This window comes from Balaenoptera musculus, chromosome 5, assembly GCF_009873245.2.
Source record: "Balaenoptera musculus isolate JJ_BM4_2016_0621 chromosome 5, mBalMus1.pri.v3, whole genome shotgun sequence".
In the NCBI taxonomy this organism is placed as follows: domain Eukaryota; kingdom Metazoa; phylum Chordata; class Mammalia; order Artiodactyla; family Balaenopteridae; genus Balaenoptera; species Balaenoptera musculus.
The window spans coordinates 88234493-88247702 of record NC_045789.1 but is presented as its reverse complement, the minus strand read 5'-3'; the positions used below and the strand labels follow the sequence as shown (position 1 = coordinate 88247702).

Genomic DNA, 13210 nt, shown 5'->3' with positions numbered 1-13210 from the left:
CTCTGCGGCATGTGGGATCTTCCCAGACCAAGGCTCGAACCCGTGTCCCCTGCATTGGCAGGCAGATTCTCAACCACTGCGCCACCAGGGAAGCCCTCTTTAACGTTTTTATAACATCGTCTTGCGAAAAAATTAAAAATCAGAACTGAAAAAAAAAAAAATTAGGTCCAGGCCTAATTTTGAGTAACAACATATATCATCTAGGAGAGTTTGGCTCACCAGCAAATCCTTTTAGTACCAACTCCTATTCCATTCCAGAAGAAATAATAATAAAAGGATAGATCATATCCACTAAGCATACTCAGTGCTGGGCTTGGTGCTTTATGTCCAACATCTCATTTAATCCTTGTAACCTATGAGGTGGATGTTATTATCATCCCCAGTTCACAAATGAGAAAACAAAGAGTCAGTGATTGAGTGACTTGCTATATACAAATAGCTGTGAAGGCACAAAGATGTGGGGTAAAAGTAGTACCTCCTTTTAAAAAAAAGACTAAGATGGGGATGAGTTTCCAACTTCTGCTTTGTGATCAGATCACAAATCACACAAGAAACCTGTGGCATAAGAGGGTAACAACTATTCCAGCTTCCATCATGAAACAGCCCTGAGATCCTCACAAGAGAAGTCCAATTAGCAAATGTAGAAGGAAGGAGAGAAACAGAAAATCATCATTGGCACACTACAGTTAGTTGTTGCAGGCCAGATTTACTGAAGGATACTGAAATCAGTGGGCAGAAGTTGGAGGAGAAATCAAATATTTGCATTGTTGCAAATTATCTCCCCAAGATATCTATAAATTAGAAAGAGAAAAATATTAACTTTACATGGAAGAAACCTAGTAGAAACCACCTTCACCGAGTGATTGAGATCAGCCTCACCAATAATAAGACATACTGACACTATGTATGCCACATATGATACACTGAGGAGGACATATAACATCTGGGCTATCCTTGCTCCAAATGCATAACCTCAGTCTATTCACGAGAAAACAGAAGACAGACCCAAATCGAGGGACATTCTACAAAATATCTGACCAGTATTCTTCAAAGGCATCAACATCATGAAAGATAAGCAAAGACAGAAACTGTCCCAGATTGAAGAGGACTAAAGAAATATGACAACTAAATGCAGTGTGGGATCCTGGAACAGAAAAATAATGTTAGTGGAAAAACTAGTGAAATCCAAATAAAGTCTGAAATGTAGTTAATGGTACTGAACCAACACTGATTTCTTAGTTTGATAATGGTATTGTGACTATGCAACTTTTCTATAACTCTACAAATATTCCAAAATAAGAAGTCTCCCCCACCCAAAAAAAAAAAGGTCACTGAGAGCGAAGTCCTATCACTAAAGTATTGGCTCAGCTGTGCAAGCAAACTACTTCCCATTTTGACCACTTCCAATTTCTTGAGTTCCTACCTGGTGAGCTAGTTTGATGGAATCTGGTAGAAAGACTCCTGGGTTTGGAGCCAGGAGACCTGGGTTTAGGCTCTGGCTGCTTCACCTACTACCTGCTTGTTTGGCCTTGAGCAACTTATCACCTTGTCACAATCTTGATATTCTTTACTATAAAATAGGTCTAATTATCCCCACTCCCACGAGATTGCTGTGAGAATGGCAGGGAAAACATAGTAAGTGCTCAGTAAACGTTCGCCATTCAGGTTAGTGTCCTCAGAGAGGTTTTGTGAGGGGCTCATGAACACGGATGAGAAGTGACTTTGCAACCTCACAAAGAAGCATCACCAGGGGCTCATTTCTGTTGCCGTTTACCTGTGAGTCTCCATCCAGCGCTGCTTGGGCATACATCTGCACAGACAACTCAAGGTCTTGTGATTGGTTTTGGTGGCCATAGTAGTAAAGGTCTCCCATTTTCAAATACGCTGCAGGACAAAAAGGACAAGTAGTTTTATTTCAGACCGACCTTTTAAATGATTGGCCCATTTGCATGACTGCGAGTTTTTCCCACCAGAATCTGGATACGGATACATCCTTAGGCTTCCTTGACGTGGAGAGGGAAAAAAAGATTTTTGCACTGAGCACTCCCATTTCTAGACACATTTTCTTGCTTCGCTGGGTAGCTCTCCTAAATGGGTCTGTTTGTGAGAATCATAGTCTGCAACAACACAGCCCCAACAGCCAAGGTTGTTTGGGGCACCGAGATTTTGCTGCCCGGGTTTGATGACTGATGTGTATTTCTTTACTCTGTTTAAGCCATATATGTTATCTTTCCTCTGAGGAAAAAGTTTTGTTTGAGTGTATGTATCACTCAATGTCCAATCAGAAAAACAGAATCCTCTTCAGGTAGTTCAAAAAAGGGATTTTAACACTGGGAACTGGTTGCCAGGGTGTTGGAAGAGTTGAAAGGGCAAATGGGGAACAGAAGGCAACCCGGAGATTAGCAATGCAGGAAGCCACTACCTTCCTAGGCCTGGGGGCCAGCTGAGACCACAGAGGATGGACTGCCAGGCAGGAGCTGGAACCATGGAAATGCAGCCATTGCCAGAGACACAGCCCAAAGCAGAGAGACAAGGGGAGAAATACTTGCGCTTCTCACCTCCTCCCACCCCGCAATTTCCTGCCAGCGCCTTCCATTGGCTGAAAATAATCAGATGCCACTGGGCAAAGGGGTCTGGGAACTGTAGTTACTGAGGGTCAGCCCTCTAGCCCACAGGGCAGAGCCAGGAAGACAGGGAATCCATCTGAGGGCAAAAAGGCAAAAGGCTGGCCCAGAGAATCTCTCCTGAATAGCTTTTTCTTTTGAATTCTCGCTGATTCCTTAGAAATGGTGGGTCCAGGCATTCGATAGACAATGGATGAAGAGAAATGTATTGCTTGAGATTGAGGGCAGAGTTTAGGGAAGATCCTAATAGCCGAGATTTTTCACTCTGTTTCTTAATTGTTTAGAAATATTACACTTCACACAAAGCTGTTAGATGTTCCCTGTTACTAAAGATTAAAAGCCTCCAATGCTTCAAGTTAGCACCCATTTCTCTATACATACCAAATGAAGGAGCATCGATTTGAAAAACAGAGAAATTATAGTATCTCCAAACACAATTAACATCCAAGTACCTCTTGGCCAGGTCCTAAGGGGATGAAGGGGGAGAAAAAGTTAACTCATTAATATTTCCACCAAGTGATTAATTTTGCCTCCATAAAACCCAATTCATTATCCTTAACCTTAGAGCTTCTAGTCTGAGGAGAATACATTTACTTACTGGCCTCTCCTCACAGATGTGTGCTAAATTTGTCTGTGACACTTCAATTCCAGTTTCTGCTGCTAAAACATAATACAGCAAAGCTTCGTGCCTAAAAATAGATGATTAATAATAAATTTCATAGAGTGGCTCTTACTAATACTCACAGAGAGCTTTATATTCACACGTAAGAGGGCACAAAATAAGCAGTTTTTTAAAACCACAAAATCATGAGTTTTTTTTTTTTTTTAAATAAATACTGTTGTTAAAAATACTGCATGCACTGATTTATTTTCTCTCTTAAGAGGCTGAACTCACAGATAAGGTTGGGGAGCTAGTTGATACAACAGCTACCTCTACTGGCCGAATGGTACGTCGAGTGCTGGCTGGGGAGCTGTCTATTAGCTTTGGGTCCTTGAAATCCTTCCATCCTCCATCCTCGCTTAGAGGAGATAAATGGTATTAAGCGAAAGCTCTGCACTTTTGGGTCCTGTTTTGTGAAGGGCTTTATGGGGCTTACGACTCTGAACAAGCTTAATTAAAGCTGAGCTTCTGTGGTACATTAGAAGTTTGGCAAAGGAGAGGCAGTTTACAAGGGGCTTCATACCAATGGCCAAAAACACTCTGAAAAAAGTAAATATTCAACACCACTGGTAATTGAATAATTGCGAAACAATGAGACCACTTTTCATTTGTTGAGACTGGCACCTGATTCATAATACAGATAATGGCAAGAGCTTGGGGAAAAATGGACCTATTCCTACAACCACTGTTAGTGGGAAGCCAATAAATGCGATAGTTAAATGTGAGGACTCTTACGAAGGTACATACCACCTGGCCCAACAGTTCTGCCTCATGAGGGTTTATTCTAAGAAATAATCAGAAACATGTGCAAAGATTCTGTGGCAACAGAGGTCATGGCAGAGCTGTTTCTATGAGTGAGGGAAAAAAAAAGAAACAAATATCTGAAAATCAGTGACTAGTTCAATTAACCCATGGTACAGCCACTTTCAGACGAGGCCATTAAAAATGATGTTGAAGAAGAGTATTCAAAAATGTAGAAAAATGTCTATGCCAAAGTTTCCACTGTGTAAAAAAAAAAAAAAAAAAAAAGGATAAAAAACAGTGCAATTTCATTTTTGTAAAACAAAAATAAAACTGAATCCACAGGGCTTCCCTGGTGGTGCAGTGGTTAAGAATCCGCCTGCCAATGCAGAGGACACGGGTTCGAGCCCTGCTCTGGGAAGATCCCACATGCCGCGGAGCAACTAAGCCCGTGCACCACAACTACTGAGCCTGCGCTCTAGAGCCCGTGAGCCACAACTACTGAAGCCTGCGTGCCGAGAGCCCGTGCTCCGCAACAAGAGAAGCCACCACAATGAGAAGCCCACTCACCGCAATTAGAGAAAGCCTGTGCGTAGCAACGAAGACCCAATGCAGCCAAAAATAAATAAAATAAATAAAATTAAAAAAAAAAAAAAACTGAATCCACACATGTACACACACACACGAATACATATATGCAGGGAAAAAAAAAAAAAGATCTACCAAAATGCTAACGGTACTTATCTCTAGGTGGTGAGAATGCAAGTGATTTTTATTTTCTTTTTACTTATCTGATTTCCTTCATTTTAACCATAAATTGTTGTTTCTAAAGCTTATTTTCATTTTCAGTAGCTGATATTAAGAGCTATTTCTTAATTTTAGCTCCATCTAGGAAACGGTTTAAGAAAGCGTGGGGGGAGGTTGGGTCGGGGGAATAAGTAAGCAGATCCAGAAGTCATCTTTTCTACATGGCTAAAGCATCTCCTGGCAGGCCATCCCGTGGGGACAGAGGGAGGTGACTGGGGGGTCAAATTAGGACAGGCAGACCTTCAATCAGACATACTGCAGGTCACGGCCACGTGGCTGCAGAGTGTGCTGCTTCCGGGCCTCTGAGACACCCAAGGCAGCCGACCAATTAGGCATGACTCATGCTAAAGAGACAAGGCTGGCTAAGCAGCTTCCCCTGCGAGGACAAGCCACATAAGAGAACCACAACTGCAACTGCAACAACGCAAAAGACCCCCAGACGTTTTCTTACATAGCTTGCAAGAATCGTGCTTGGTGACAAGAATCCTCGGAGCGGACCCCAAATGGGGGAACTAAATTCGAGGGAAGTTCAGCAGAAAGACTCCATCATTCTACAATTAGGTCCCGTTCCAAAGGTCTTATAATCTCAAACACTCAGGTTTGCCCCAGTGCCTCAGTTTCCGGCACTGGATGGATAAGGGAAGGACATGGTGTAGACTTGCCGGCCCAAGGTCAAATATCAGGTCGGCTCCCTCTGCTGCCATAACTGGATGAAATGGGGTTCATATAACTGCAATGTAATAAAATGAGGTTTTCTTAGCAGTTGGGCAGACTGTTAGAATTTGGGAGTGGAGGACACAAGGTTGACACTTCCTGTAAGAACAGTCACTATGATAAATTTTATAAAGACAATACCTTGCCTCTAAAGTTACTTGGAAGATGGGGGAGGGAAGGGAGGAACACATTTTATAGGAAGACTTCAATTGACCAATTATTGTATAAGCCGGGAGGAAATTTCACAGAATTCTCAAGTATTTCCTTTGAGGAAGCACTAAAATCATCAGAGATGTCTAAAAATATTGATGTCAATAGAAGCACTGAACAGAAATCCACCTCTGTCTTCCATCTTGCAGAAGCCCTCAGCAGAGGCCGTAGACTCCAAAACCACCACCATCTGTTTTCATATATTTAAGCGTGAACTCTAGGCAAGGGTCAGAACACTGAAGAACAGACTGTCTTACCTTAAGACTTCGGAGACATGACACTTCTGCAGAAACCCTATCCACACTTAGCCTCCTAGCACTTTGCTCTTACTTGTGTCTCAACTGAGTCTGCCTGAAAATATTAATTACAGATATTTCTATCCTTATATTCATGGGATAAACATTTGCTCAGTATGTGCTCTGCACAGGAGGCCCAAAGCCACAAAACTGTACTGCCCTTCTGTGAATGTCCTCAAGGTTTAGGAAGCGACCAGAGGTCAGCTTTGTTTCCGATGCATTGAAGTGAAATAGTCCCCAGGCAGTCATTCTGATGGGGGGTTGGGGGCTGGGCAGGGATGCAGAGAGGAGGGGATTTACAGTAAAGGATGTGTGTAGGGGCACACTTGCTACCCTCCCACTTCAGACTCGGCACATCCATTTATAGAACTTTTATAATGATACATCTTAATAATCAATCCTTTGGCTGCTTTCTGTGAATTGTGAATTTGAGTATCTCTGAGCAGTTTCTCAAACAATCTATTGTTTTCTCTGGGTTCTTTTCTGCCAATGTCTAAAGCAGCCCAAACTGGAAGGATAAAAAAAGAATCCTGGGGTCTCAGTGGAATTTAGGACCCTGCTCTAAGGCAAAAAGATGAATCTCTTTCAAGTGGAATCTTGCATGCCTGCTTGTCTTGTCTCAAGCTTACTAGAATCTGGCTAACCTCCTGGGTTAATTAAGTATTTGGGGTATATTTAAGACAAAGGACAGTAAAACACTTAGCTCACAGATGAAACACACAGAGGGGTAAGACAGAGAGAAATGAAACACGACAGGCGACCTCTCCTTAGCAGACTGCTCCTGGTGTCCGAGGATAGCCTCGGGCATGACGACATTATCTTCAGTATTTTGCCTAAACAGCAAAATGCCCTTTTTTTCCCATCACGCTCCTCTTTCAAACTATCCCATATAAATCTTGGAACAACACAGAAAAGCACAAGCTCATCAAACTGACACATGTAATTTGAAAATAACGTCCAGAATAAATTCACTCACAGAAAATGAAACAAGGGGATGGACTTGGGACATTGATGGATGACTTAGTTCTATTACAACAAAATAGGTGGGACCCAAAAAATTCCACGTTGCGGTGTGGGGAAGCCAACGCTCATATATTTCCAGTTTAACCCCTGAGGCATTTGGAGGCACGGAGAGAAGGAAGAGAGAAAAGCACTTTGTCTCAAATATATTTTGACAAAGATAGTCCCACTATAATGGATACTAAGTGTTTCTTCCTGTTGATAGGAAATGGTCTCAAGTCCAGATTAAGACATATCTTTAACAATACTTAGCATTGGCATCAAAATTGGCAAGGATATGAAGAAACAGATATTTATATGTTGTTGATAGGACCATAAATTGGTAAAATATTTTGGAAAACAGTTGGCATTATCTTGTAAAGTTGAACATATGGTTAGCCTGTGACCCCACTCCTAAGTTCATATTTTAGAGAAACTTTTCCTATTTGTGGCGGGATATGCATAAAAAATATTCATGGCCACATTGTTCTTAAAAAAAGATGGGAAACAACCCAAATGCAAGTTAATATGAGAATTGGTAAATAAATTGTGGTATATGACAGCAGTGAAAATGAATGACCTATGAATCTCAGAAACATCAGGTGAAGTAAACAATAACAAAAAAAAGCAGTGAAGAATTATATATAATATGATTCTAACGATATGAAGCTCAGAAACAAGTCAAATCTATTGCTTAGGAATATATCCATATATAGAAAAACTATAAAGAAAGCAAGGGGCAGAGCAACAATAATATTCAGGACAATGGTTAGTTCTGGATATTGGGGCCACGGGTGGGTTTAATCTGGGAGGAACACGCAGGGGGCTTTGACAGTTCATTTTCTTAAGTAGGGTGGTAGGGTTATAGGTGTTCATTTTATTGTTCATTTATACTCTGGAACTTACCTACATATCACCTACTATTTGGTATGTATCAATTACTGTGTGATAAAAGAAGGGAAAACAACTTACCTGGCTCAGGTTACAGCTCCAGCTCAAAAGCTCAGCTCCTTTAACCTGGATTCTGAACTAGCTCCCCCTTTCAGGTTCTCCCTTCTCTTCACCATCATTCGCAGACGTTTGGTTAGGAATCTCAGAACCCAGCTCTGTCATGTCACTACCCTCTCCCGAAACCATCAAGGGCTCCCCACTGCTCCACAGGCTAAGTAAAAAGTATATGACCCGCTATTTAAATTCCCATAATGCAGCACCTCTTTGGTCTTGTCATATAGCACTCTCTTTTACAAATTTTACCCTCAAGGTAAACTGGTGGCTTAAAAATTTCTAGACATACCCTGAAATTTCCTATTTCTTTGTTTTTGTTCCTGTGATTCCCTTCACTAAAAGTGTTGTTCTCTGCATGACTAAGTGGAAATTCCACCCATCCCCCAAGGCCATATCATCTGTTACCTCCATCATAAAAGCTGACCTAAGTCCCCCAAACCAGCTAGCGGTCTTTTCTTCCTCCAAATCCCTGATGCACTTTATATACTGCTCATGGCTCCTGAGTTACAGTTGTTCCATCTATTTGCCTTAATTCATTCTCTCAGTAGTTTTTGAGTACTCCCCAGTTGCCATTAAGTGCTGGGCACTGGGATACACATAACAGGGCAATCAACAAGTAAACAGCCATCATGACCCATCCAAGGACAAAAGGGAGTAAGGAGTTAAGCAGGATTTCTGGGCAGAGGGAACAGCAAGTGCAAAGGCCCAGAGGTCAGAAAGAATATGAGCCATCTGAGAAACTGCAGGTAGTTTAGCACCAGGAAGAGATGAGGCAGCAGACTTCCCCCAGCCCTACTTGTGGCATCCCCCGCAGCTATGGCAAGGCACCCTGCATTTAAGTGTACCCAGTAAAATCTGAACTCAACCCAAACTCACCGACAGTGTAGAACACACGTAATCCCTAGCTCCCCCTCCCCCCAAATCAATCATGTGATGTGGCTGAATATTCTAAGAAAGACAGCAGGCCACGAAATCTTAATTCCTCTTGACCTTCACAGCAAATTTTTAAATGCGCTCCCTGAAGTGATTTGTGATGTTAAATTCAAAAGTCGGCAAGAAAGATAAGCTATTAGCAGATACTCTCTTTGTGGGAAAGTGGCAGACATCTTGGGGTGTGTGTGTGTGTGTGTGTGTGTGTTGGGGGTTGTTTACAGATGTGCTCTCCCTTTGGGAAAACCCCACATAACAAACATTTTGATATTTGAATGCTTAGTTTCCCCTAAGAAGTTGTGGGGAATAAAGGGTGGGAAATTTCGAGGGTGAGAAGTAGAAATGGGCAAAAGTCAAATTTGGGAGTTTCATGAACAGAAGCTTACTTGGGAAACAAATAAAACAGCCCACAAATTGTAAGGTGTATCAATTGGAAAATGATCATTTCATTAAAAAATTTCTTTCTGATTATGCAAAGTAAGGCCACAGATGATAAACTTTTAAAGAATGATAATAATAAACATTGTTATTCAGTGCTGTTTTCCCTGGGCTCATTTTCCCTGAATTCCCTAATTTGAGATTCTCATTCACGGAGGTGCTATCTGTTGATTACGTGGGCACCCATGGACCAAAGAAGAAAATGGCGCTCTCTGGGACTTATATTTTAATTTTTAATTAAGGTTCGGATCCGAGTATGATCAGTGATAGGTCTGCTCTAATGTCTTTGAGGCGGTGGACAGATGGGATATGTGCTGATTTGCATATCTTTTTTAGTTATTACGGAAATACCCAGATCATTTAGGCAATAAACGAGCCAAGAAAATATGGCCCAAGGAAAAGTAGGACAGAATTCGAGGGCTGACAGAAGAAAACAGAAAGACGGACTCAGGTAGAGCTTGGAGAAGTGCGCCCTTATTTGTAAAATCAAGTAACTGCAAATGGGGGGCATTTACAAGTGCTCATGTGCGGGGTCTCATCCCATTCAGCACAGGATGAAATTTGCTAACTCCATCAGAAGAAGCTTAGAAAGAGTGAGTCTGTGTGGCTGTGACACTGGAGGTCTGGTGAGTGACTTCCAGCAATCCTAGGGAAGATGCGATAAAATATCTACCGGAAGATGTAGCCTGAACCCTCAACACACTGCTTTCGCTCCTTCCCACAAACAAGGTGGAAATCCTGGACTTTGTGTGGCCTGCCAGTGAGAGGCAGAGGTCAGCTAGGACCCCCTGTGCGGTCTCCAGACTCTGAAACCAAGAAGAGCAAGCTTGAAGGGAAGAGAAGTCAACGTATTCATGTGTCTCTCAATTTGATGAATGCGGACGCTCCCTCTAGAGAACTAATTTTTGTGTATAATTAAACATGGAAATGCTGTGTTTTCTAATCAACAGCCAATCAGTCGGTGATACTCTGAATATCATTACCGGGAGGCTGTGATTTCCCTGCAAATTGCTTTTTCGGTTTCATTTTAAGACTCCATCTCATAAGACTACACTGACAGATTGAAAGGTAAGGACTGAGAAAGTCCAATCTAACTTACCACGAGCCCTCCAGGTAGGCATTGAGGCCTTTGCGAATGACGTGGCCCAAGTAGCCATTTTTCTCGGCTACATGCTTTGTCCATCTGAAAAGGAAACAGAAGGGAAAATATCCAAACTATGGCAAATTAAATGATAGCTTTTTACTTCGTATGATTTCAATAAATCCCACTTGGGGAATATTTTGCTTCTTAGAATTTTTATGGAGCAACAAACCAGAACTGAATGTTAAGAAGATAAAGAAAGATACATTTTGAGAGCCTTGTATTCAGTGCCCTTTCTAATGAATGCTTAGGAGTTGTCATTTTGGGGAAAAAAAGATGTGAAAAGTACCTAATGAAAAAAGTCTACTAACATGGAAAAAGATCATCTTTATTAAGAGTTCTAGCAAGTTGATTTCAGAAGGACAGCTCTTCCTAAACAAAGACTCCAAGAGAGACATTGCCAAGAAGATTAAATCAATAGAGTACCTGATGCGTGTAGACATACTGAGAAGAGATTTAGACGATGGAAGGAGAATGTGGAGATCGAGTACATAGAAATGATAAATACACAGACAGAGCTAAGCAGATAAATAACAATAAAAAATAATTATTATCCCATAGAAAACAAAAAGTTATGCAAGGAAGAAAGAGTAGTCACAGTATACTACATGGCTCAGCTGTGAATAGCGTTAAATTGTCATAATAATGTAAACCCTGTCATGATAATGTAAACCCATTATTACCCATAATAATGTAAACCCAATCCAACCAAACCAGTGATATATTTATGGGGAAGATGGGAGAGGGCAGGAAGCATGAGCATGCAGGGTAGCAAGAGGTGGCAGAGTGAAAAAACTATATCTCTTTATCTTTCCTAGTGAGACATCATTAGACAATGCCTATAATGAGTATAACAAGAAATAGTGGTTTAAGCATGCTATTTAGACATAGAGGCAAATAAAAAAGAAATAATTAAAAGATGAAAAGTGATTTATTCCAGGGAGCAGGAAATGGAGTGTGTGGGAGGGAGGCAGAGATTTCCTGTTTTTTCTTGTCAAATTATTACTTTTTCTAATTAAAGTTTTGTTTTTAATTTTTGTCTTTTCAAATGACTTGGCTTTTTATGTGCATGTGTAACTGATAAAAATAAAGATGAATTTTTAAAAATGCAAGAAAGGGCTTCCCTGGTGGCGCAGTGGTTAAGAATCCGCCTGCCAATGCAGGGGACACGGGTTCGAGCCCTGGTCAAGGAAGATCCCACATGCCGCAGAGCAACTAAGCCCGTGGGCCACAACTGCTGAGCCCACGTGCCACAACTACTGAAGCCCACCCGCTCTAGGGCCTGCGTGCCGCAACTACTGAGCCCACGTGCCGCAACTACTGAGCCCGCGGGCCGCAACTACTGAAGCCCGCGCACCTAGAGCCCGTGCTCCGCAACAAGAGAAGCCCGCGCACCACAAGGAAGAGTAGCCCCTGCTTGCTGCAAATAGAGAAAGCCCACGCGCAGCAATGAAAACACAGCGCAGCCTAAAATAAAAAAAAATTTTTTTAAATGCGGAAAAAAAAGAATAAAAGAAAACTCTATTTTCTCAGGCATGGTGAATATGGTATTGAATATATGGCTTTCCCTTCATATGCAATATCTGGCAGGTTCTTACACAACAGCCTTCTCGGGATCTCGAGGGAATGTCTCCAGGTTGCCTGTGATATAGTAGAGAGAACACCACAAGGTTCCTTCTATGTGTCCGCCTTGTGCAGCCTTATGGAAATATTCACCAGCTAATGTCTGTAAAGAGATGAGTAAACGTCAGTCTCATTAGTGAGAAGTCCTCCTGGGCTGGTTTCATCAGAGCTAAGGTCCTGAGGCACTTAACGCCTGATATCATCACAGGTATAACTTCTAACATCTTTAAGAAAACCAAGTCAAGTTCCAGGAAGACAGCCACTCACAGAAGCTGGCCTCTCTACATGATAACCTTGACCGCAGCTATTCTGTTAAGTTTACCCAATAAATAAGATAACAAGACCCTACGGATATCATTATCACCTTATCAGATCCTCACGTAACCCCTGCCAGCCAGACAGAAGACAGCATCAAAAGTCACACCAGGTGAAACTTCAGGCATTTACTTCCCTAACCTTGCTTAATACCTTTTTTCAAACTCAGACACAAAAACTGCATTTCCAGTAGGAAGGTGAGAATTAGAATATGACAATAAAAAGTCCATTCTGGCAGATGTGTGGGAGGGGTAAAAGACATTTGCAATGCATAAAAATATACAGCTTCCTAGTAGTCAGAGAGAGGTGGAGGGAAAAAAGAAAACAAACACTTAGACTGGTATACATTCCACTGATTACTATTATTTTTCCCAGGCAGTTAACTGCCATTTTTAAGTATGGGCTTTGGAGTCAGACAGGCCTGGGTTCAAATCCCAGCTCTGCTCCTTACTAGCTGCGTGACCTTGGGCACGTTAGTTAATCTCTCCAACTAAGAGAATAACTCAATTTCTGCAACCAAAAAATGTGGCTTCTGATAGTAGCTAGCATGAGAGTATGGTGTGAGGATTAAATGAGATAACATGTATTCGAGGCTTGGCATGGCACTTCACAAAAAATAATTTTTTTCTGATTCCCAACCCCCAATTCTGCTGCTAGAGCTTGCCCATCCCATTAAATGCTACCTTTTCTTCCAATCTCAATAAAT

General features: G+C 41.7%; 1 protein-coding gene across 1 annotated transcript in view; it reads right to left on the bottom strand.

The window, feature by feature from the left end:
• SEL1L3 (SEL1L family member 3) overlaps positions 1-13210 on the bottom strand; it is a 100824-nt gene that overhangs the window by 13329 nt on the left and 74285 nt on the right. The window contains 5 exon segments of the mRNA XM_036852909.1: positions 1775-1884; positions 3006-3090; positions 3223-3313; positions 10525-10608; positions 12165-12292. Coding sequence (XP_036708804.1) covers positions 1775-1884; positions 3006-3090; positions 3223-3313; positions 10525-10608; positions 12165-12292 — 498 coding nt within the window.